General features: G+C 38.6%; 1 protein-coding gene across 1 annotated transcript in view; it reads right to left on the bottom strand.

The window, feature by feature from the left end:
* Positions 1-27,743, bottom strand: part of LOC307120077 (basement membrane-specific heparan sulfate proteoglycan core protein-like) — a 335,684-nt gene that overhangs the window by 209,140 nt on the left and 98,801 nt on the right. The window contains exons 10-11 of the mRNA XM_079806937.1: positions 17,775-18,044; positions 1,562-1,678 (exon numbers count right to left, since the gene is read on the bottom strand). Of these exons, the coding sequence (XP_079663063.1) occupies positions 1,562-1,678; positions 17,775-18,044 (387 nt within the window). The remainder of the gene's footprint in view (positions 1-1,561; positions 1,679-17,774; positions 18,045-27,743) is intronic.

Raw genomic sequence — 27,743 nt, 5'->3', positions numbered from 1 at the left:
AAAATGATCCATGTGATGCCATTAATGGACCGACGAAGCAGTCCTGTTGCAGATTAGTATTGCCGCGCGCGCGAGCAGAGCACTCCAACGGCAACGGGTGTATTTTCAAATTTGATCGGTAGAAGGCGCGCACTGTCATTGGCCAGATTTCTAGATGACGTTCAGATTGACCAATCACGCTCAAGTGAACACGTAAAGACAGCAAATAACCTTACAAATAATAATGTTTGTTTTAAACTACAGTTAGCAAATGTGTATATTTATTTTTATTTGCTGTTATATTTAATTAATTGGTCAAATGGTGTTTTGTGGTGTGGGCAGAGGCTTGAAAGTTTCAACCTGGAGAGCAGTGCAGATTTGTACTCTTTAAAAACAGATTATTGTTTGATATTTAGTTTCCTATATAGTTTGTTATATTTGTATCCAGAATTACAGTTTGAATGTAAAAATACACCTACACTGTAAAAAAAAAAAAAAATTAAAAAAATCAAATGACTGGCAGATGCAAATGACAATGGCTGCCAGACAAAAACATAAAATTAACGTAAATTATCTTAATTTAAATAAGGAAAAATCTGTAAAATAACAGTTTTCTCTCAAACTTTTAATGTAAATGTACGTAAAGTTTTTGCACTTTATTTGAATTAAGATATTTTACTTTAATTTTACAGTTTTTGTTTGGCAGCCGTAGCTGCCAGTCATTTACCATTTTTTTTACGATTTTATTTTTACAGTGAAACTAATAAGATTTACTTTAAAATTACAAAGAATAATGTTAAATTGTTAGTATGGACATAAACCTTTAATATAATGAGCTAAATATTTTATTACAGATTAGTTCTGTAATTTTACATACATTTGTATGTAATTTAAGAAAACAGAAAAATACTGTATAAATAATACAGCAATTTCCCTGTATAAAAAATGAGAATGACTGTGATTTGTCATTAATGATAAAATAATGGTCAAGTTGTTAATTTACAGATATTTTTTGTAATTTTACATGAATTTGTATGTAATTTATGAAAACAGAAAAATACTGTATAAATAATACAGTAATTTTCCTTTATAAAAATGAGAATTACTGTAATTTGTCATTAATGATATAATCCTTAAAATAACAGTCAAGTTGTTTATTTAGATTAGATTAGATTAGATTAGATTAGATTCAACTTTATTGTCATTACACAAGTACAAGTACAAGGCAACGAAATGCAGTTTAGGTCTAACCAGAAGTGCAATAGCAGCAAGTGCAGGATATACAACGTTTGCATAAGTGCAGGACATGGATATGTACTGAGTAAATATAAATATATCTATAAATAGAGAGATGGTTATTACTATAAACAGAATTTACAGGTGAATAATATACAGATGGTTAATACTATAAACAGAATTTACAGATATTGTTTGTAATTTTACATAGTTTTAAACATAATTCAAAATTACATGAAAATACTGTAAACAATTTAGAGTTATTATCCGTAAAATTAGGATTTTTTTTTACAGTGTATTGTCTCTGATCTGTATATGTTGCATCACACACTACATTCTCTCTCACCTGTAACATCTACCCACAGTGCATCACTGTATTGTGTGTAATAGACTGGTTTCTCTGTGTTTCCTGTCAGTGCAGCTCCTGCAGGATCTGATGTGAGTTCAGGCTTCGGCTTTAGATCTGCAGGAGAACAAGAACAGATTCAGATCCTCAAGAACTTGTCGGCGCGAAAAAAAGCGAGACGCAAGCGCCATTACACACACAGATAATTTCGGACAAAGTTTCTTTTTAAAGTCAGCTTTCAGATTTGTGGAAGCAGTTCTAACACTTCTGTGGTAAAAAGTGAGAATTATATTTTGTTTAATGTCAAATACGCTGTTTATGTGATGTTATTTAGTTGTCATCTGGCTTGATGAATGAAATGAATCTGACAAATGAATGAAAATGAAAAATGTATTATTTTATGCATATCGTTACACATTGAAAGATTTAGTTCATACTCATGGAGCTTCCCTGATTGTATGCGTGCTATAGTGTCTTCACTTGTAAATGTTTATTAACTTTTATTTGTCTGTGATGCGGTTCATTTCGTGCTGAGTGTATCGTTTCAAGCATCCAGGTGAAGTAACGTTAACCAGTTGCCATAACATTAGGCCAGTAATGTTAATGTGTTTAAAGCAGTTTAATGCCTTCATACAAAAGCTACCAGAAGAATTGTCAAGAAAAGGAAAGGCCATTTTCAGACTTGTTTGATTTGAAAGGGATGGAGATGCATCGTGAAGAATATATGACATTCTTCTTTCACACGAAACCAAAAGTAAAATGCGCACGGCCGCACTGTCATTCATTCACAGCCGCATAGTGCACACAAACTATAAATGTATTGTTTTGCAAGTGCTTATGTGTATTTAAATGTCTGAAACCTAAAATAAACCTCATGTGGTTGAAAACACTGAATATTTGTGATATGACAAGCGCTGAGTGTGTCTTTCTCTGGCTTAGCGGCAGCAAAAGCAAGAAAACACATTCGAATTTCGCAGTTGATGATGTGAGGCACTAACCGTTCTAATCACACCAGTGTGATCGTATGCATCAAAGGGTTAATGGAGTGCTCGTGCCAGCCAGGTACCAAAACAACCTGAACATTATGCACTTCCACTAATGCGAAATTTAGAAAAATCACACATTATTAACAAAATTAGCGTCCGTTTTGGTCACAGTCTAAAGCCCTGTAACTTGACATTTCAGCCATTCATCATCAAAATAAAATGCAGTCAACCAAACATGAAAGTTACACTGCTCAATTCAAATGCTCTGCTTTAAATTCAGCTTCTACGTTAGATGTAAATGAGGCCCAGTGTTTCTGTGTTTGGCTTCTGTTTCTCATTGTTGTCGTATTAATTACTATGGTTACCATCATTAGACACACGTGTAATTAATTATCTTTGATTTCCTCTGAACAAGGCCCTTATGAGACGGCCATTCAAGATGCTAACGTCCAAATAAATCCTCTCGCAAATACGTCCAGGGGATTGTTTTTTCTCAGTGGATCTGAAAGATGCTTTCTTTCAAGTCAAGTTAAGTCAAGTCAACTTTATTTATATAGTGCTTTTAACAATGTAGATTGTTTCAAAGCAGCTTTACAGTGTTAAACAGGAAAATAATGCAACATAATTTTATTCAGCTGTATAGCCATTCTGGAAAAAACGCTGATGTCATCAGTTCATTTCAATTATCATACAGTGACAGTGTGGGCTTTAGATCAATAATTAGATCAGTAATTTAGTTTATATGGTTAATTTAGTTTATTAATTAGATTTATTTCGATGTTTGGTTGAAAAATTTAGTGTCCCCAACTGAGCACGCCAAGCCAGAGGCAACATATCCAAATAGCAGCTCTAGTCTATGGGTCTAGTCTCGAGGAGGAAGGTAGTTTTAACAGACGCCTCCAAAATCGGTTGGGGAGCTCCGTGCGAGGGCAGGCCAAACTCTGGCCTCTGGTTGACCTCAGAAAAACGTCTGCTCATCAACTGCCTGGAAATGATGGCAGTTTTTCTGGGCTTAAAAACCTTCCTTCCGGACCTGGCAGGACACCATGTCTTAGTCCGTACGGAGTGTGTCCATGTCTTAGTCCGTATGGTGTAGTCCTAAATAAACCGATTCTGACTAACTTAAACACCTCTCATTGGCCATTGTGTTCATACAGTGTGTACAGAATTATTAGGCACACTGATTTTCTGATCATATTATTTTTTTCCAGGCACATTTTTTCCAATTCCAAACCACATTAATCTTAATAACTATTATTAATTTAACATGTAATCATTTATAAGTGATATATAATTGTTCATGAAGGCTGGAAATGAAAAACACCTTATATTCAGGTGTGCAGAATTATTAGGCACATTTTCTTTCACATATGAAATTAGCCAAAAAATATATTTAACTCTAGTTATATAAAAATATGAAATGCTCATTAGAAGGATACAATACTAATGCAATACTAGAGATTGCAGTTAAGGCATGACCATTGGACAGCGAAACAGGGTCAGACAAAACCAGGGCTGCGTTCAGCCCCGACAAAAGGTTGCAAAACGTTTTTTTATACGGAAACGGTGCTGCGTTGAACACCCTGTTCTGTTGACGCAAGAGTTGTAACTACGGCAGCTGAGAAGGCCATTCTTTGTGTTCTTTTTGAGGAATTTTCGGAGCCTGATGAAATCGATATAAATACGTGTTTAATACTGTAAAATACATGCAATCACTGCCCTTGCCGTCCAGAATAAAAGACAACACCCCAATCACATTTATTTAACTTTTTTTTTTTATCTCCTGGTAATCAATTCTAATTTAAATCATTTTATTTCTAGTTCTTACTTTTTTAATAGCTTGTATTTTCTTTCTCACTTTATGTCAAGCAATTACCATATATGAAATTTGGTATATAAATAAACTTGCCTTGCAATGAAGCTAAATATATAAATAAATACATCATCATGTTGATTATATATATAAACTCTTACGACAATCATGTCTTCTAATACCTTCAATTGTTGCGTATACTGAGCTGCAGGGGACACATTTGTAAACATTACTTGGACCCATTGTGTGAGGTGTCTCTTTAATTCCGCGTGGTTTATATACATGTTGCTGCTGATTGGACTGACATATTTGACACACCCACCAAACGAGAAAAAAACGCATCTCAAACCCGTTGCACACCGTGGGTGCATTCCTACCAAGCGGCAACCTCCCGCAGTTTCTCTTGAAGCCAATACGGAAGTGCCTCAAACTGCAATTCATCGACTGGCCGCTAGAGACAGGATCCAGAAGGGAGCAGAATCTCATTGAGCCCCATGTTAAAATGGCCAACTTTAGAGCAGAATAAAACATGTTTACAGCCTGGTACAAATTGTGCTTTTGGTCTATACGGCTCATTTTGCCCTTCATGACAACTGTGAGGGGGGTGAATTTTTTTATAACTCATTCGTTGACATTATATAAAGCCTTAAAATTCTGTATAATTAAGGGCGTGGCCATTTCGAGTGACAGGTGGATAGCCATTTATCTGCTGTCTGTTAGTCATCGCGTCACTTAAGCTCCGCCCACGTCCCGCCTTTTTGCCCATTTTCTGTTATCCGGGAGTGACGCGCGATGACGCGCTGCCAAGATGGCTCGTCCCTACTTTGCGCTTCAGAACCAAGCGGCAACCTCCCGCAGTTTCTCTTGAAGCCAATACGGAAGTGCCTCAAACTGCAATTCATCGACTGGCCGCTAGGGACAGGATCCAGAAGGGAGCAGAATCTCATTGAGCCCCATGTTAAAATGGTCAACTTTAGAGCAGAATAAAACATGTTTACAGCCTGGTACAAATTGTGCTTTTGGTCTATACGGCTCATTTTGCCCTTCATGACAACTGTGAGGGGGGTGAATTTTTTTATAGCTCATTCGTTTACATTATATAAAGCCTTAAAGTTCTGCATAATTAAGGGCGTGGCCACTTCGAGTGACTGGTGGATAGCCATTTATCTGCTGTCTGTTAGTCATCGCGTCACTTAAGCTCCGCCCACGTCCCGCCTTTTTGCCCATTTTCTGTTATCCGGGAGTGACGCGCGATGACGCGCTGCCAAGATGGCAACGGCCACCATTGCGCTTCAGAACGGCTCATCAGAATCCTATGGGTGACGTCACGGACACTACGTCCAGGGCTCATCAGAATCCTATGGGTGACGTCACGGACACTACGTCCATATTTTTTTACAGTCTATGATTCCTACTCTCTGAGCACGGTATATCAGTTGAAGTGGACTTCGCTGACAATAATCGCTCATTTGGAACGCCCTGCAACGTCATCAAAGAAAGGCAACGACAGGTGCAGATTATGATATAGCCTAACATAAATTAATATTGTAATTTACTTTACTTTCAAATTGAAAACCATATAATAAGCATATACATTTACAAAACACACAGTATATGCTATCTAAAACATATAATCAAAACATTGTCCATTAGTTTCATTAGTTTACTTAGAACCTGTATTGACTATGAACAGATTTGAAGCTGCACCTGTCATTCAATATGAAAATACTTTGATTTGGTTAACTATGTATGTAGGCTATTGTTAATGGTCTTTGTAGCGGTCTCATCTGGTGCGCTTTCTTTCCCAAGTGCAGCTGCACAGTAAACATTCCTGAGGTAAATAAAGTCAAATAAAAAACATGACAGCCCTCAGGTGCTTCTCAACAATTTGTTTACATATTCATAAAATATAATAGACAAATGTAACAGTTATTGCCATAACCATTCATAAATACTCTAATTTGTATAATAACTATGAACATTCAAATGCATATGTAAACTCCTCAATCGCAGAGCTGTTTAAAAACTCTTCTAACCAACGGCTCTGCACCATCATTAGTTCAGACCGTTCAGACAGGTGATGCATGCGACGCGCAAAGACATTTGGGTGATTTTCACTCTCTACTTCCTGTGAAGTGATGTATCGATGTTCCCTTCGGACTGAACATGTTCGCTCCCTTTGGATTGGAATCTCACTTAAGATGGCGGAATATACCCTGTGAAGTCCACTTCGCAGTCCACTTACGGTCGAACGGAACGCACCCCGTTACACACCGTTTCCAGGAAACGTGACGTTCAACCGGAAACCGTAGCAAAACATTGCGCACCGGTTTGAGCTTTGAATGTGCCCCTGGTGGCGAAGAAAAGACGGACTGCATGTTAACACCGATCTGCTTATTGGTACGTTTTGTTGGTTCTATTTACTTTTTAAAAAACAACAAACATTTCTAAACTTTCACAAAAATACTGTTTAATGTATTTAATAATGTTTAATACATATATATTATTCAACAATTTACAGCATATTCATCACAAAAGCTGTTATAAGAGCAGTTGGCCACATCCAGAAAAATGAATGGATCTCTATTGGCCTCTGCTGGAGAAATATGGAAATTATTTTCTTTCAAAAACTATTATCTACAAAAAACTTTCTAATTAGCAGATGACAGCATTCTGCCTCTAACACCTAGATCAATATCCAGAAACAATTCATATTACATTTTTGATCGTCATTCAAGTGTTTTCCATAAAAATGTAATATTTAATATGCAAGCTAATGGTGTTAATAGGTTAATGGTGTGGTAATAGATACAAAAGTACTCTGTATCTTCCAAAACACAGCATTAATGTATAGATGAGAAGTTAAAAAAAAAGATTTATTTGTAATTATTAAATAAAATAAAAAAACATTTCATACATAAAACATGAAATAATTTATTTCAAAAGAGTGTTTTAGTCAATGACATCCAAGCTTGTTTCTCCGCGGGAGGCGTAACTTGTTGTTGAAGGTGTAATTTGTAGGGAAAGTGGTTTGTAGTACTTCGGGACGCAAACAGACCCTTCTTCAATTTTCCGGCTTTCCATGTTCTCATTGTTATATGGTAGGGGATGCTATTACGCATCATCTGAAAGAGTTCTGAATCTGAATCTCAGAAAGATGGAGAATCTCATTTTAGCAGTCAGCCAGGGGTGGACTGGGACAAAAAAGTGGCCCTGGACTTTCTGGCACAAAGCGGCCCATCATACCCGGTCTGCAACACACCTCACCATAAACCCACCAGCTCATTATACACAGAGCAATTTTAAACCAAAGCTATTTATACAAAAATATGAATTATATTAATTGTTTTATTGAAATGCTTATCACTGAATGATACTTCTTTAGGTTATAATTTGTCTTTACACACATGGAAATGCACATGGCAAATAGAATTTTTTTTTTTAGACAAATTTTTAATTCTCTTTTCCATACACTTAAGTTTAATATCACTAAGTTCAATACCTACCATAAAATCAGACCATATACAATGCTATGGTCTAGAAGACTTAGAATGTAGTGCAGAATGTGGACTGTTTTAGGGTGCCTTTCTAGTGGTTATAGTATCTAGATATCTGTAATTTTATGGAATAAAGCTCAAACAGTGGAAAAGAGCTTAAAAATTATATGAAAAATACAGCATATTAAAATGAATTGTGAAGGATCATATGACACTGACTGAAGTGTGGAATAATGATGCTGAAAAGTCAGCTTTTACAGGAATAAATTACATTTTACAATACATTCTCATAGAAAACAACTAGGCCTATTGGAAATTGTATTCATATTTCTTAATATTTGTGGTTTTACTGTATTTTTGATCAAATAAATGCAGCCTTCTTTCAAAAAATTTTTTAAACATTGTTTAATTATAAAAAAAACAAAAAACATTTTAATTATTTCAAACTTTTGATTACCAGTGTGTAAAATAATGCACGTGAACTAACTAGCAAATTATATATTTATTTTAATATATGACACTTTTCTACATGGCACATAGGCTACTTGAATGTGAAAGTTGCTAGTTGTTCCATGTATGTGTAGGCTAAGCCTATGAATCATTTGAAAATTATAGGGAAATTACTGAAAAAAGCCTGGAAACAGAAAGACAAACATTCCCTCTGATAGCCTATGCTGAAAACTGCGACACCAACGTTAATGTTTCTTTGTGCATTGTGTGACGAATAACGTAAAAGGCATTAAAATCTGAGAAATTCTAAAAGGTCAGCAGTAGTTTACATCCCTGGAAATTAATGTCCATCGTTTTAAATCGTTAACAGTCTGGAAATATTGCTGTAGCCTATTGACTCGTCATATTCAGCTGTTTATCTTACCTCAAATTGCATTCAATTGCCGCGCTGCTCGGCTGCTGTGCACAGTACATCCCGCCTCCTTCAATTTGATTGGATATCGCAAATATTTTGACATTGACGAGCGCTTTTGCACCACTGAGACTGATCAGGCTACGGTAAATAGATTAGAGCCTCCGGTGGGCTGCGCGGGCCGCGATATTAGGCTTGTTCGACTTCACCCAGCGATGCGCAGACCGATCGGCGGCTGACTTGAAGCAGTGCATGCCGGTTAGAAATTTTGTCCGACTTGAGGCAGCGCCGACGCCACGTGACAGTGACGTATGTCAACAAAGTGCCGCGAGAGCGATTCGAGAGCAGCCGGCGATTACAGCCGGTGCAGTTTCTCCAAAGCAGCTGCTCGAGGCTGCACGGACTCTGATGACGACACAGCCGTTCCACGATTGGCCAGATTCACCGCATGACAGCGATCACGTGTGTTTCGTGTTTATTCTAAAACCTTCAGCTCCACTAATGCGCACAAATCTGTTTTTTATAACAGTAAAACCTCCTTTCATGTAGTCGCGATGTTATATTGTCATGTTTATCAAAATATAACTGATTAAAAACATAGACCCCACTTCATTGATAGTGTAGGCTTATATGTTGAACTTTATTCTTGTAAAAACACACGCTGTATTAAGCAGTGCATAAAGTATTACATGACAATAATGTCTCTGAAACATCTGTGTATTGCCAAATATTGCATTTATTTCACTTCAGCTGATAAAGTGTGCAAACACAGCGCGAGCGTCACCGCGGGAAGCAGAAAGTGTCCGACTTCACGTCTGTGTTTGCAGCTCCTCCCCGCCTTCACGCGGCTACTCTCGCCGATCAGTTGCATCCAGCCGCAGCCGATGTCGAACACACCTATTTTTTTTCCCAGGATGGTAGGGGAAGGTACCGCCTTTTTCGTCAATGATTGGCTAGAAGGGCTCTCCTCCGATTGGTTATTTGATTTGGCCGTGAAACGTCATCTCACCCCACATAGCAAAATTTGTTTGGCCCACCTCTGGGCCACACCCTTGCTTCAGTTCTGGCCCAGTTCTGGCTGGGTCCCCGGCCCAAAACTGGCCCACACACTGAAAACGGACACAAACAATTTCCTCTGGCCCAGATATGGCCCACACCCTGTAAAATGAGTCTTATTTATTGTGTTGGCCCAGATCTGGCCCATACCCTGTAAAACGACATGTATTGTTTTATGTGGCCCAGGTCTGGCCCAGCCACTGTAAGATAGGTCTGGCTGAGGGTCGGCTGGGTCCCCGGGCCAGATGTGGCCCAGAAACTGGCAGTGAAACACAAATTCAACCATTTAAAAAGATTAAAGATTTTTTATTATAAATTAACAAATACACTTTAATATTAACATGTATTAACAATAAACAAATACACTGTAATTTTTTCAACCTCAAAATAACTATTATATTTACTGTATATCATTAAAAGAAAAACATCACTCTCTTTAACACTAACTAATTTCCTTTTGCAAAAGTCAAGTCACTGTTAAATATATAACGCTTTATACAGTAAAGACAGTTTCAAAGCAGCTTTACAGGGAGTTCATTAACTCTGTAATGTTCATCAATTATAAAAAGAGTTCATTTAAACTATAAAGTAGCTCTGGAGAAAGCAGTGTTCTTCCAGCTCAGTTCAGTTCTCATCCAATAGTGTCAATGCAGGCAGATCAGGTGTCCCCAACTAAGCAAGCCAGAGGCGACAGTGGCAAGAACCCAAACTCCATCAGGTGACAGAATGGAGAAAAAAAACAGGCTTCGGGAGGCCAGTTCTCCACGGGCCAAACAAACGGACATGGTGTGGTTCTGATTCCAGGCTGCTTCTCAAGTCAGATTGTGGATTGAGAGTATTTAATTCAGCTCCTACTATTTGAAGATTGGAAAAGATCATGCCAGCATTTGGTGTGATGGGAGTTTAAGCTGGACATTGGGTCTGTAGAACTGTTTCTCATGGTCTTTGCTGAGGATCTGTGCCGATGACTGTTGTGTCAGCGAGGTCTTCTCAGGCGGTTTGTTTCTAGGTCTTGTCTGACATTCAGGGCCGCACTGTGGTCATCTTAGGGTGCAAGTCCACCATCTGATCTGGATATGGACCAGATCCGGCTGACTACAGTAACCTTGGGATAAAAATGAGACAGACAGACTAATATTACCATCCTCTTAAGTACATTCTGTGTTATGAGAAATGTTTTCAGTTCTTGACCTAATTTATGGAGTCTAACAATCCTTTATGGGATTTGAATTATAGAAATGTGAGTGTGTTTTGTTCATGCATTAACTAATGTTAACAAAATACAACTTTTCATTTGAATAATTAGTAAATGTTGAAGTAGGATTAATAAGATTAATAAATGCTGAAGTACTGCATGCTTTCTTAATCTATGTTAACTAATAACTAATGTAACATAACACCTTATTGTATAGTATCTGTAAAAAGTTTTAGTGTTGAATTCCAAACTGAGCATTCAGATCAACCTTCAGTTTATGTTCGCTCATAATCATAGTAATCCCAACTGCAGTAAAATATGTTAAGTACTACGACTACGAGTAGTAATTTATCACATTATACGGGATATATATGCTTTAATATTTTTATTTCGCTCTAAACAAAGTGCACCTGCTCTAATGAAGCAGATTACGTTATGTTCAAGAAGAATGCTGTTTACCTCACGTATCTATAGTGGTCTTCCGGCTTCCCATAGTGTTACAACAAAATAAATCTTATTTAATTTCAAATTGCACACACATGAGTTGGTCTCCGCGGGTATAATGCAGCTGGTGGTCAGTGTAGTTTGACTTACAAACAAATTACTCTTTTTATAGTGAATCAAATCATACAGAGCCGCGCGGCTGTATAAGATATGGCTGATTCGAGAGCCTAATCACTCGTTGAACGAATTGACTGACGAAATTTTAGCAAGCAAATGAGATATGACTCAATATAATTTCATTAGCCAACATTACAGTCCACTGTATATAGAGCAGTTTAAAAAATACCTAGTTTTATCCTAAAATGAGACCCTGGGCCTTTATCCACACTCCGGTACCGAATATATTCTGCTGTTTTGTAATAATCATGGCAAACCATTTAGATATTAAAACACGATTTTTATCTCGACAATTAAAACATCAAACATCACTAAAACAATAAATGAATTAAATTACTTACTCATTTTTCAGCCGAGATGGTTCCTCTCGAAGATGAAATGGTCTGCGTCTGCGTCTGCCTCCTCAGGATTTAACCGCCAAAACTTTTTTTCTCACGGCTGAGTTGCTTAATTCCTGTATTGGCCCGCCTGTGACAAAACGAACCCGGGCCGAAGCTAAATACACGGCGCTACACCGAGTATGAATCTGACACCGTACAACTGCGTTCAGCCGACGCTGGCCCATTCAAAAAAAGCCGTCAGTCAGCCAGATTGGTTCATGCACAGTCGGCACGGATCTGGCCCATTATCTTTTCACCAATGCCGACAGTGAGCCAACAGTGGCGCATTTCAGCCGGAATCGGCCCAACTGTGCTTGCTATCTGGGACGTTCATGGCAGGCCAGGCTGTCGTGTGCGTGCCATCAGATTTATATTCCAAGTTCACATGGTGTATCTAGTTGAGGCAGACACTATGGGTAAATTGACTGTACAGTAACTTTAAAGCCACACAGAAATGTGGTGGTTAAGGGCCACTGTGTCATGCTAATGTACTGATTCGTCCCATCTTCTATAGAAACAATCTCTTTCCAAAACAAATAACATTTGTTAGCCATTTCAAGGTAAGGATTACACAATATTAGTGCATCAACATTAACTGTATGTTAAACATTACTAGTAATTATTGTGTGTGTGTGTGTGTGTGTGTGTGTGTGTGTGTGTGTGTGTGTGTGTGTGTGTGTGTGTGTGTGTGTGTGTGTGTGTGTGTGTGTGTGTGTGTGTGTGTGTGTGTGTGTGTGTGTGTGTGTGTGTGTGTGTGTGTGTGCATGGGCGTCGGAAGCAAAAAAAATGTGGGTGGGTCCTCAGAATTTTTTTACTGGAGTAGATGCCAATTACAAATATACCGCTTTACTTGGTAAACAGGTCGGAAAGACAAAATTACGTAAATCTTCATATCACTGAGAGTGACAGTAGTGTAGGGGTAAGACGTATGGCATCTAGTTTTGACACAAATCGACCCGCGGTTCGAGTCCGGCTTTCGCCGAAATCAATCTTCTCCGTTTTCCCATCACATATCAAATCGGAAAGGCATTTATTTTCAATACAAATTAAGAAAATATTAGAAAAGTGGAAATAAAGCGTCTAATATGTGTTTAATAATAAGTGTTTATCGATTAGGGGTAGGTAAACAGACATGTGCTGAATGTTAGAGACGATAAAAGAGAGTGGGTCCAATATCATTGATCGTAAAAAGTGGGTGGGTCTTGTCCCAGAACTTGGAGAACATCATACCGGATCATCTTGAGGTTAGGATTAGGTATAAATCAACGGACAGGGAGAACAGCTCCAGTAATAAATGGTTTTGGCGCAGGTATTGAGAGGTTAGGGTTAGGAAACAGCTAAGACTAATCTAAACAGGCTATGAAATTGTGAACTTGAAATATAAATCTGAAGACACGCACATATAGCGCTTTTCTTAGTAGGCTATGTTGGATTGACTTCGTTTAACGACGATCAAAACAGACTAGCTGACAGCCTGCCATGAACGTGAGATATATAACCAATCGGAGGAGAGCCCTTCTAGCCAATCATAGACGAAAAAGGCGGTACCTTCCCCTACCATCCTGGGAAAAAAAATATCACGCGCGGGCCATTGGTCTGGGCTGACGGAAGGATATAGGCTGCGTAATTTTACTATATTTAGTCTTCATATAGCCTATATTTACGTAGCAACGGGCCGGCCCACATTGTCCAGCGACCCACTGGGAAAACGCCCGGTGTGCCAGATGCAGTCAGCAACAGTCTGACCTGCCTAAAGGTGCATTCACACTACAAGCGCCTTTGAAGCTGCATGTGAGGCTGGCGGTGAGGTCGCTATATGGGCGTTCCCACTACTGCTTGCCTTACGCCCGTTTCACGCCCGTTTCACACATACTCCGTTTGCAGTGCGTATGCGGTGCGTAATTTTTTCCGTACCCATGTTAACGGATTACAGCTTTCACACTGCGCGCGGATGCTGTCCGTCAGTCCGTTCCAGGTGCGGTGCGTCTGCAGCAGTGCGGCGATCGTTTCCGTACCGAGTCTATTTTTTGCTGTGCTGCACTGCGTAATTAAAGTGACAGCACAATGTTCGCTTTAAAATAAACATGTACTGACACGAAAATCTAGTAATTTTACCACAGATGTATGTCATTTAAAATATACTCTGTTTCAAAGTCAACACATGGCTTTTTTTTCTCGGGTAAAGCAAGGAAACGACACCTTACCTGGCATTTAGGTTAAAAAAATTGAAATAATGAAGAGCACGTACGTTCCTGGAGGTGGAAAAACAAAAAGGTCTTTATGACCTGCTTTTAAAAGGGTTTAAAAACGAAAGAGAAGACGAGAGTCGGCTGTTTCTATTGTAAGTTTCTAATTTAAAATGTTTATAGGCTATAAGTTATATTTCAATGTTTTGCCACTTGTGTGAGCTAAAGTATATGCTATATAAAGTTATATAGGCTATATAAATATAAAGTAATGAAGTTGTTTAAATGTACTACGTTAAAACGTGACATCTATGAAAGTGTAAACAAAGAGAATTGCAATTCTGACAAGCCATGTTCAGTAACAACTTTTGGATTTGAAATGAAAATAATAATGAATAAATGCTGTGTTTGTGGTATACAACCGCGGATCAGTTGCGCGCTGCAAACGCAGCATATATGAAAGCACAACAGCGCGTGCTGCTCCTGCACCGCATACGCACCGCAACACGCACCGCATACGCACTGCAGACGGAGTATGTGTGAAACGGGCGTTAGTAACGTTTGTGAATGACAATCACAGATGTTACACCATGTTGTACAACAAATTACAAAACTAATTTTCTTGCCGCTGCAAACAAACATTTCGGAAGGAAAAGTCTAAGGGCCAGATTAACTAACAGCTTTCACCAGCGCAAATCCGCTTTTAGTGTTAAAAAAAACTACTGTCATGATTTACTAAAGACAAGCAGTGAGAAATTTAAAGAATTTAAATGGAACCAGAATGCAAAATGCATAAAATTAAAGATGAACAAATAATTTGCATAATTCGGACAGATCTCAACTTTGTGGTGTTACTGCCCCATCCGGTCACATCGGTCAACGGACTGACGCTTGCACCTTAACTCAACCCGAGCTGCTGAGTCCTTAGCAATACTACAACACTACGTTCTGTCTGTAAGCATGGAGGGCTGGACAGAGCAGTGCCAAGGCTGGGTCTGCCTCCTCCGAGAGCAGTGCTTGCAGGTTCATCACCTGATCTCTGAAAGGAGTGGTGGGAACCTTTGACACATATCCAGGCTGGGGTCTCAGGATCACGTGAGAGTTAGCCAGCCAGGCAATTCCAGGCACGAAGCGTCAACCGAAAATGTCTGCAGGTCCCCTAACCTCTTGATGGAAGCCAAAGCGACCTGGAGCGCTGTCTCCATAGACAGGAACTTAAGCTCCACTGATCGAGGAGGATTTAGTCTCCTAGGAACCTGATGACCAGGTCGTGCTGACCCATCGTTTTCGACTCCACAAGGTCATGGTGCGCAGAGATAGCAGCCACGTAAACCTTCAGGGTGGAAGGAGACAGCCTTCGTTCCAACCCTTCCTGGAAGAAGGAGAGCACGGACCTGATCGGGCATTTCCTGTGGTCTTCCAGGACCCACACGTGCAGGTTCCATAGATCGGGACGTGGGTGCCAGAGGGTGTCTCAGATGCTCTGACTCCATATGAGGAGATGGCGGGCGAGTTGCAACATACGGCAGGAGCGTAGACCACCTTGTTGGTTGATGTACGCTACTGTGGCCGTGTTGTTGGGGTTATTATTGTGTTTTTATCTTTTATAATTTTAATGTAGGCCTAGGCTACAGCACTGCGGTATAGATACTGGACAACAGTGGTCACCTACTCGATCACGATCGCATTAACTGATATGAGACTGTTTCTGTAGATCCTGTAAATAGAATAGAATACAAAAAATAGTAGTGCTAATAGCCTATGTCTGATATCCGATATAATACAGGCTATAACTATTATAAATACAAAACAGTTTATGTCCTATAGACCTCGCTATTTTACTGTAGTTTGTCGATTTATTTATTTAGGCCTATTTATTTAATTTTCGTAACAGCAGCATAATAAACATGTGGAAAATAATTGTTAATTTGTGGCCACGATATCTTTCACTATCCCCTCACATGTTGTGTCCAGGGTACCGTAAGTAAACATGACCTGCATTAGGCCTGCCTTACCTAACAAGCACAACTGTGTTAGAAGTGAATGTGAGGAGAGACTGAAACCCATGAGATATTTCTATAAAATAATCAGGGGTGTGTTTCCCAAAAGCATCGTTAGCCAACTATGGCCGCAAGTTCCATCATTATCAACATAGTTCAACAAGTCAGTGTTTCCCGAAACCATCGTTCCAACGAACGTTCGCAAACAGTGTTGCAGACTTGCGAGGTTGGAACGACAGCTCTTGACCTGAGGTTAGAAGCATAGTTTCTTGTTTGCATGACATGTGGACTTAATAAATCCTTACCTTGAGCAAAAGAAGCAAGCTGACATTCAGTACATCCTATATCTTTCATTTAGAATACATACAAATGTCAATTCTGTCTTTTAGTTTGTCAAGAGATTTACAGCACCGTTTTTGAAGAGTGCGCATGTGCGGACGTGCACTAGTACGTAAAATCGAGCTTGTGATTGAATCAGAAAATAAAGCAAAATAACTGAGAAAAATAAGAATGAATCCTCAGATGCCATGTCTGTAATTTATAGCAAAAAGTCTATCATTAATTCGATCTCAAACTAATAAAATAAAATAAGTTAATACTCCACCACCTGCGTGACATCATAAATCAACTTAAGCGACAATATGGTTTCGGGAAACAGTCTTGACTAGCTAGTTGATTTCTTCAACATCGTACTATGGTAGTTAAGCAGTGAGTTACGTTGTTGTACGGGAAATGCACTCCAGGTTAGTGTTTCTTGTAAAATTATATTAATATGTGCTTTTGAAACCTGAATGTCCCAAAACCTTGGGCCAAAACCAGTGTGTCTGAATCATATCTGAATATATCAAAAGAGGAAATTAAGCTGCAGTTACGTTTGGGATCATTGTAGGTCTACTTTAAATGACAATAATGTTAACTTTGTGATTTGTGTTTTAAAATGCAATACTAAAACTAGAATTATAATGACAGGATATGAATGAGACATTCGTTGAGAGAGCTCAATGCGCTGCAACTGAAGAAAACACATGCAAATAGAAGAAACACCAGCGGTGCCAGCCATTTTATTAACCATTTTACAATCCTCAGGGGGGCTTGTGTGAAAATGTATTAGCTAATTAGCTAGTTAGCTAATTGTGTCGGTTATGCGGTGATGCGCTATTAAATTATTGCGAGGCAAATTTATTGTAGTAGTATTAATAGTATTAATTTAATTAAAAAAGTAGCCTAATAATCATCTTTTTTGGGGGGGTGTTTCTGTATTTGATTGTGTTATGAACTTTTGCAGCACTTGTTGTAAAACTGATGAAAATGTTTTCTTAATTTGCTGGTGGTTTTTTTTATTTGCATGTGTTTTCTTCAGGTGCAGCGCATTGAGCTCTCTCAGCCACCGTAGAAACAACCAACAATAACCTCCAATAAAATGGTCCAGTAAAATGGTCTCGTGCACTCCTTAATTTTATCAAATGATCATAATCACATCGAGTCACTTTATAATCCAACTACTGAATCAGGATCACAGAATCCTGTGGGAAACACTGACATCCCTTATTTCAACACAAAGCAAACATTTTAATACACCATTTGAGAAGGATCCTGATGTTAGTGATGATCACTCACCCGTCATATTCAAAGTCACTTCATCACTCCAGTAAGAGCAGAATAATCCTGATCCTGATCCTCTACAGCCGATACACTTGCACATCTGTGTGTGATCTGCAGAGATCTTGAATTGATGTTTAGTGATCTCATTAGATTTGTAATCTATACCATCACACAGCCATCTATATGTCCATCCTTCCCCCTGTACGGCACATGTTAGAGTGACAGTCTCTCCTCTGAATATCTGTGATGGTTCAGGCTTTACAGTCAGAGCAGCTTTAGGTTTCTCTGTAAGAAGTGCACAAACAGAAGTTATGGTTAAACATCTCACAAAATCAAATGAAGTGACTCAACCTGTCCAAAACTCTGCATAAATGTCATTGCACAACAGAAGATATTTTGAAGAGCAGATTCTAGAGAGCATTTGATTGGACAGAAGATCTGATGAGAAGCTGAAGTGCAGAGTGATGTCATCAACATCACTGATCCTCATTGGCTGAAGTGAGTGACTGTAAGTGTTGATCTCTTATATCTTCTACATGTGAATTGTGTCATTGTTGTGGAGCAACACTAGCGTATAGATAACACTGAGACTCACATATTCATACTAGAAGACAAACAACTTCCATTCTGATTTCATGTGGACATTTAACAGTTCATTAACAAAAGAGCACAATAATGGAAATACATACTTTGTATGGAATAAATGCAAAATATTAATAAAAATAAAGAAATATAATTAATTAATTTCATTTAAAAGGGTTACATTCATGGTGTTCTGTCATTTACGTTGGTCAATTCTGAAAGCCTGTGCAATACGTCCATTACAATTAGACTTTTGCAGTACATGATGCTGTTGTTATTGTAGAGATTAAAAATAAGAGATTTCATTATTGCAATGGCAAAAGTGGTTTAAAAAAACCCCCCAGTGGTTTAGCCTTAATTTTATGAAGCAAGAGAATAATTTTTGTGCGCAAAACACACACTGTGCACATGAATTGTGACAGATAAACCAATCCGACTTAATTCATTGTTGTTGCTAATGTTGAGGTTATTTCAGATTCATACTGTGATGATGAACCTGGGAGGGGTTATCATCACAGGAACATCATTGCACAGTGTTGTATACAATGATTTATTGTTTAATGTATTATGATTGTTTTCATATTGTTTATTTGATTGATGGTATTATTTGAGATTGTTTTCTGTTTAAATGCATATGTAACAGCATAGACATTGAATGCATTTTGATTGTCATGGAAGTTTCCTGACCCCTACTATTGGTATTGTCCGTTAGTGTTTGGCGGGAAGATTCCATGCATAAAAGGGGAGAGGTTAGTTGAGCCTGGGGAGAGATGGGCCAAGAGCCGAAGCTTACACAGTCAAGGGCTGAAAGATGTGAGTCTTTACTGTGAGAGGCTTGTGCCTCAAGGCTATATTTGATGCCATGTTTTGCTGCTTCTAGCATGTTTTCTTTATGATTTATATTGTTGAGTTTTGTATTTTTAATTATTTGTTTTGTTTATTTTTGAACTTCCTTTGGAGAGCACGTGTGGTGAGACAGCTGTCCTAATAAAACCACTTGGACGTTAATACTTACCTACTGTGTACTCTACTCATTAACACTTTCCCAGGCCTTTCGGCAAACAACTAGGAGCTGGTGGCTGTGGTCCTAACAGCTACCCGACACATACAAAGTTTGCTTTTGTACAGTTGTGTTCAAAATAATAGCAGTGTGTTTAAAAAAGTGAGTAAAGCTCAAAATTCTTATAATAACTTTTATTACAATACACGCAAAGGCATTGGGAACACTGCACATTCTATTCCAAAATCAAAACATGAAGAAAACATTATCAAATTTGTTATTACTTTACAGAAAGTGAAGAAAAAGGAATATTAGGCTGTTCAAAAAAATAGCAGTGTCTGCATTTTTCTTTACAAAGTCAAATATTTACTTTATAAACTGACAAGGAAGCTAAATCTTCAAGCTTTTCTCAATCACTGAACTAATATTTAGTCGTATAACCACGGTTTCTGGAAACTGCTTCATATCTGTGTTGCATGGAGTCGACCAACTTCTGGCACTTGTGAACAGGTATTCCAGCCCAGGACGATTGCACTACATACCACAATTCCTCTGCATTTCTTGGTTTTGCCTCAGAAACAGCATTTTTGGTGTCACCCCACAAGTTTTGTAATGGGCTGGCCACTCCATAACGTTAATCTTGTTGGTCTGGAACTGCTCGCTTGTCGCTTGACACTGGTGTGTTTGGGGTCGTTGTCTTGTTGAAACCCATTTCAAGGCCAATTTCCTTTACGGCATAGGGCAATATGACCTCTTTAAGAATTTTGATGTACTCAAACTGATCCATGATCCCTGGAATGTGATTAATAGGCCCAACACCATAGTATGAGCAACATCTCCATATCATGATGCTTACGCCACCATGCTTCACTGTCTTTACAGTGTACTGTGGCTTGAATTCAGTATCCTGGAGTCGTCTGACAAATTGTCTGCGGCCACTAGACCCAAAAAGAACAATCTTGCTTTCATCGGTCCACAAGATATTGTGCCATTTCTCTTTAGGCCAGTCAATGTGTTCTTTGGCAAATTGTTACCTCTTCAGCATGTGTCGTTTTTTCAACAATGTGACTTTGCGGGGGGTTCTTGCCGATAGCTTGGCTTCACATAGGCATCCTCTAGTTGTTACAGTACAGTGATCTTTGCCATTTTGAATATTCTTCGATCCTTTCAAATGGTAGTTTTCCGTTTTCTTCCACGTCTTTCTGGTTTTGGTTGCCATTTTAAAGCATATGATATCATTTTAGCTGAGCAGCCTATCATTTTCTCCACTTCTTTATATGTTTTCCCCTGTCTAATCAACTTTTTAAATCTAAGAACGCTGTTCTTCTGAACAATGTCTGGAACGACCCATTTTACTCAGGATTTTCACATTTGCTGCCTTTGTCCTTAAATAAGGGCCACTTGTTGGACACCAGTTTCTTCACAGAATGAATAACCTCTAACTGATCACCAATTGAACTCCACACTGTTATTATTTTGAACACGCCCTTTTCAAATAATGATTCAATTACTCAAAATCAGCAGCATGCATGTCATGACTGTTGGGTCTATTGGTTTTCTATTACTCTATTCTACACCTACTAGTAAAATATTTGCCATGTAGAAATATAATTTCATGATTGAACTTCCAGGCAATAATCATGCTGTTGAAGATTACAAAATAGTGTGAAGTGCCTGGATGTGGAAGAACACAGTTGCTGCTTAAAGGGGCACTTCAGCGCTGGGAAGATGAATGTGTATTTAAACTGGGTCATTTATGTAGAAGAAATGTGAAATTATTTTTGAATTTGGTGCCTTCTAGACTGAGAAAAGACAGAAGATGTGGATGTAAGACAACAACTCCCAGAATGCACTTGCTTCGCACCCATCATGACACCGCCCCCACCATTGTTTTGATCTTCATAATAATACAATCATTTTGTTCGGTAAGAGAATAAACACTACAATTAAAAACTGAACTTGTCTTTTCAATAAAGTGTGAGTGGGCCGAACAAAAGTCACAGGACAAACACAACAGGAATCAGATTTAATTCAGCACAAGAGAAGAGCTGAGCAGAGCTGAGGTAAGCGCGGCAGTCATTCACGATGCGTGTCCATTTTCTGATCGCATATGGAAGCTAAACTTTCATAGGAATTCATTGAAAAGTTGAAACACTCACTTTGCTCTGTATCGCTCTGTTATGAATGCCAGAGGCCGAACGCATTTACATTCTGTGATGTTGAAAACATGCAGAACTAGCCTGTAGTCTCTAGCCTCTGGCCAAAAAATCCTCAGATGACACAAAATGACGATATTTGTGTCATCAGAGGATTTTTTCCAGAAATAAATTGCATAATTCTCTCCTCTCAGATGGACATGACGGGGGAAAGTACCATCATTTGAATATACTACCGGGTTTCTACTGATACAAAGCTTAATGCTAAATCACTGAAGTAAACCTTTAAGCTTCCTTCAGTTTACAATATTAGGAATGTGTAGTTGAACTTTAGTTTTAATTAAGTTCCAGTTCACGCGGATTCTTTTGTAAACAAGGGACAGAACGATTTGCAGACAGAATGAGATTAAAAAAACGTTTACTGTGCCTTCTATTTTGGATCTGACAGGAATGATGCAACACACTTATGTGAGTAAAAATGTTTTTTTATCTGTGAGTATTGCATGGTTACAGATCGTTTGATATCTACTGATTATGTGTACGTGTCTAACTGAACATAATTAAAGGTCCCATGGCATGGCATTTTTCTATTATTTTATAGTGTTTCCTGAGGTGTACTTATATTGTTAGTATGATTTTTACATCATAAAATGTCATAATTTAGAAATAAAAGGCATTTTTTCAATACTGATGTTTGCCCTGTGGCTGAATGCCCTGTTTCAAGAGGCGTGTCTGCTGTGAGACTTCAGTAAAAACGCCCACTGTTGTGATTGGCTGACATCTTTGCATTTGAAATGAGCGGAGGGGGCGTGGTTTAACGAGGTCTACAAGGCACGAGCAGGCACGAGCTGCTGCAAGAGAGACAGACCTGAGTTCACTTCTCATCAGTTCTCTCAGCATGTCTCAGTTCAGGGTGAACTGTTGTAGTTACAGCATATACTTCAGGTTATTAGTCTATTTCTAGTCGGAGGGGCTGTCACTCATGTCAGAAAGTTAGTAACTTTAGTAAATTATGGATCAGCGCTGACTCGAGACGCAAACCGTTTAGAACGATTCAGTCCGATTTGGTGAACTGGTTCGGTTCACTAAAAAGAACCGGTTCAAAAGAAAGATTGTTCGCGAACCGGACATCACTAATGTATCAGAGACTGAGCTCAGCGATTGCTAACAAAGTTATTTATAGTAACTACTGAGTTATGAGAGCGCTGTCAGTCAGCGCGAGTTTATTGTGTTTGTATCTGAGAGTTTTGAATAAACACGAGTCCCAGTCACGCCGAGTCCGTCTTCATCATTATTACCAACTTTGTAACACATGCAATGTACCATTACAGCGAGATGAACGAGTTAGTAAGTATTGATTAAAGCATTATTTCTAGATATGTTCCAATCATATGAAAAGCGTCAGTGACGCGCATTGAGTACTCAGCGCAAACAAAGACACAACAGCAGTAATCGAATGTAATCCAGTTTATTGTGGGGAAAGCTGGCTAGCCTAGCCGGATACCCTCAAGCTTAATCTCGCGCCGCATTTGGTGCCTCCGCTGTGGGCCAGATGCAGTACTGGGGGTCGGGGATGTTGAAGGCCGAGCTTCGGCGTGCGTGAGGTTTATCTCTAAAGATGTGGCTCTGCCGATGTTGAGCAGAAACTCCCGACTGTATGCACATTTAAGAACAGATAGACGCGACGAGGACGTACAAAAACACTGACTCACAAGATAAAAAACACGAAAACACCGTTCTGTCGGGAGAGAGAAAAGCCGCAGTGTGTGCACGAATAATAAATAATTAGCTACACATAAGAAATCACTAATCACAGATCAGAAGGAACTGAAAAAAAGACTTCTGTTTTCATTTGTACATCCAAACACTGAGAAACTGCCAGCATTCACTCGTTCACAACCCATGATCTCTTGAGCGTTTGCATGGGCGTGACAGATTCTCTGGGCGGAGGAAAGGGAGGAAACCGTTCCTGTGTGGACGTCAAAGCAGGAGGCTTCAGGATTGGCTAGTCTGGCCTGTCATTTTCTCAAAGGCAGAGAAAGACAGCCAGAACTCGGGTTTACACCGATCAACATTTCTATCCACTTGGGGACAATATTCAGGCTAGGGGAACTCATATTAATGTTGAAATACCTCATAAAATGAAAATTTCATGCCATGGGACCTTTAAGGATAAATTACCATGCTGTCACAAGCAGGAGTATCCTTTGTATTTGAGGTGTTGTTGACAGTGATGGGAATAACGGCGTTATAGATAAACAGCAGTACTAACAGAATTATTTTTTTCAGTAACGAGTAATCAAACGAATTACTGTTTCTCCCGTTACAACACCGTTAGCGTTACTGAGGAAAAAAAATGCGGCGTTACTATAATTGAGCTCACTGAAGCGGTTTTCATCCGAACAGGCTCTCTGTCAGTCGGACCTGCAACGTGTGTGTGTGTATGTGTGTGTGTGCGTGTGCGCGTGCACCAGTCATGCGTGTTTATGGTTCATATAACTGATGATGATTGGTGGGTGGGAGACAAGGTTGAGGTTGATAGGTTGAGTTCACACCTATTTTTTTACGGTCTACATTTTTTTTACATTTACATTTTATGCATTTGGCAGACGCTTTTATCCAAAGCGACTTACAGTGCACTTATTACAGGGACAATCCCCCTGGAGCAACGTGGAGTAAAGTGCCTTGCTCAAGGACACACTGGTGGTGACCGCTGGGATAGAACCAGCAACCTTCTGCATATCAGTTAAGTGGTTTAACCCACTGGACCACCACCTCACCTCTCCACGGTCTATGGTTCACACACACACACACACACACACACACACACACACACACACACACACACACACACACACACACACACACACACACACACACACACACACACACACACACACACACACACACACACACACACACACACACACACACACACACACACACACACACACACACACACACACACACACACACACACACACACACACACACACACACACACACACACACACACACACACACACACACACACACACACCTATGACGCACACGCATATGCACATTCAGCGATGGTCCAACGATTTCAAAGGTAGCTTTCGCAAACTGGATGTATAAACGCTACTTTTCCCTCGTTGAGGAGAAAGGTAAGAATGTTTATGTAACGTTCAACTTATGCCCAGGAAGAAAGAGTCTCTCCACGCCGGTGGCAAGTCATTCTAATCTAATGAAGCCTCACATCATCACATACCATTACAACATGAGTGGCTAAACCCAGGCGATAACGTGAGCTCCACAACCAAAGGATTAGTACAGAACTGATAATATTTACACTATATTTACACTATAGTTGGTCTACTGATAATATTTACACTATATTTACACTATAGTTGGTCTACTGATAATATTTACACTATATTTACACTATAGTAGGTCTACTGATAATATTTACAATAATGTTTTGAATTTGATAGGTGTCTCTCACATTGTCCCACAGCAACATTACAATAGTGTACATTAATGTACAATGTTTTATAATTTATTCTATTTAGTGTGCAATTCATTCATTTAACATATCTAATATTGGGGGCATCCAAGTTATTTGACATATTTGAATATTAGAAAAAAAAAAAAAGTAGTACCCAGATAGCAAACAGACGTCGTTTCAAAGTTGATTTTTGGTTGTAAAGGTCAGTATCAGACGTCGATCAAATTTCAATGTTGAATCAACATTCACTATTTGGTCGGTACATCAGAACGTTATTACGTTGAAAATATAACGTCGATTCCACGTTGAATTGAGGTTGACTCATCAACGATATGGCCGACGCATATGGTCAAAATCCCAACGTCTAATATTGAAACTTGGTTAGAGTAATGACATGGCCTGAACTAAATTCAGACGGAAATAGGATGTACATGTATTTTAATTCATTATGGGAAAAAAAAATAAAAAATGTAAGTACCTTCACAAATGTATAGAAGTCGCTGATATTAAAAGGGGCAGTCTTTGAAGTTTCTGGGTTTTTTTTCGGATGCCAGTATTACAATTAGCCTACTAAATGAAAACATGGAAAGCGAAAGATTGGTGGTAAATGCCCAGCTAACAATGACCTGGCGGTCCACCAGCGTTTTTTGGGCAGCACAAAGTCAGCGGTTTGACACGGTTGGACCTCCGTCGGCACACCATCGGCACGTCGACCAATCTGAAAATGACGTCGGTCTGCCAGTGTTTTTTGGGTGGCACGCCACCGGAGATTTGCCGCGGCTGGGCCACCGTCGGTACACCAGTGGCAAGCCGATTGTCGGTCACTGTCTGTTGTGACACCTTTATTTTATAAAAGGACTTTTATTTTATTTTATATGAATATTTATTTAATTTATTTTTACAGTTAAAAAGAATCTGAAAGCACAAATAGTGAGAATGGCTTAATATTGCTAGTCATATAACCAAAGCAAAGCATTTGTATATCATTATGGGAAAAAAAAAATGTAAGTACCTTCACAAATTTATAGAAGTCACTGATATTAAAAGGGGCAGTCTTTGAAGTTTCTGGGTTTTTTTTTCGGGGCTCGGCTGGGCCACCGTCGGTACACCAGTGACAAGCCGATTGTCGGTCACTGTCTGTTGTGATACCTTTATTTTATAACATGACTTTTATTTTATATGTATATTTATTTAATTTATTTTTACAGTTAAAAAGAATCTGAAAGCACTTAATAAAAAATAGTGAGACTGGCTTAATATTGCTAGTCATATAACCAAAGCAAAGCATTTGTATAGAAAAATACTGTCTGCATGCAATCACACTTTAAAAGGAAATAATTAGGTTGAGTGTTCCTAAACAAAATAATGCAAAATATTAAACTAATATAATATAAAACTAATATAAAAGTGCCACTTTGTCTCACTATCAAGTGCAGGGGTGCCTTTTGCACCTATGAATTACATATAAATTAATTTTAAATTCATGATTTAATATTAATGAGGTTTTTATGTATGTAATTTTTTAATTCTAGTTTATTTATGTAAATGATGCATGACTGTGACTTTTGCTCGTGCGCGTTGAACATTGAATCACTGGAGCAGCGGAGAGTTGCCATGGAAACGGGGATATGTCATGACCGTCAATCAGCACAACTCCTTCTGTCGCTGTTGTTTTCACTACTTTCAGGTGAGTTTAGTCTCTAAAATCACACAAATAATACACACAACTGTTCCTGACACCTTCTTACGTGCAATTGACACACTTCTGTTGAATATTTACTTTAAATAAATGGTTTAGTGTCTTCGGAAAAAGACCGTTAGCATCTCGGCTAACTATCGATTGAGCTCTTGTTTATGAAAGTTTGAGCTTTTAATCAAATCTTTATGTGAAAATGAGAGGTTTTGATCGTTTTGTAAAGGTTTTGCTGGTAATTTGTCAATGGTATGTGTCAAAAACCTACAAGTATAAACGTTAATGTTAATCGGTGACGTCAATTACATGGAGCGCGAAAATTAGCTGCAAATTGGTAAACAAAAATTGTAAAAAAATGTTCTGTGATTTCAGGAGGGACAAAATAACCCCTCTACAACAGAGTTGAAGATCCCAAGATCCCAACATTCCTGAAGGAAGCTGCTGACAGAGAAGTAGGAAACAGGTGAACTGAGGAAGTTCATTAAATAACTTAATATGTTATTTTACATAAGCTTGGTGCTTATGTTCCTAGATTCTTCCATCCTGATGTTCTGCTCCACAGCAGAGTTGGAGCGAATCTCCTGTCAAAGAAAATCTCCAATACTCATACGACTAGTAAGTACAATCTCTAACATACACTAAAGTTCAAAAGTGTGGGGTTGGTACAGCTTTTTATGTTTTTGAAAGATGTCCCTTTTGTGCTTACCAATGCTTCATTTATTTGATTAAAAATACATTAAAACAGTAATATTGTTACAATGTAGATCAGCTGTTCTCTATGTGAATATATAGTAAAGTGTAATTTATTCCTGTGATCAAAGCTGAATTTATCATCATTCCTCCAGTCTTCAGTGTCACATGATCCTTCACCAATCATTCTCATATGAGGATCTGATGATCAACACACATTAATATGAGTATTATCAGTGTTGAAAACAGCTTCATATTTTGTAGAAGCCGTGATACATTTTTCAGGATTCTTTGATGAATAGAAAGTTCAAAAGAACAGCATTTATTTGAGATATAAACTTTTGTAAAGATTATAAATGTCTATATGTCTTTTACA

Source organism: Gobio gobio (assembly GCF_949357685.1).
Source record: "Gobio gobio genome assembly, chromosome: 2".
Classification (NCBI taxonomy): Eukaryota; Metazoa; Chordata; class Actinopteri; order Cypriniformes; family Gobionidae; genus Gobio; species Gobio gobio.
The sequence above is the reverse complement of the archived record's forward strand: the minus strand, read 5'-3'. Positions and strand labels throughout refer to the sequence as shown.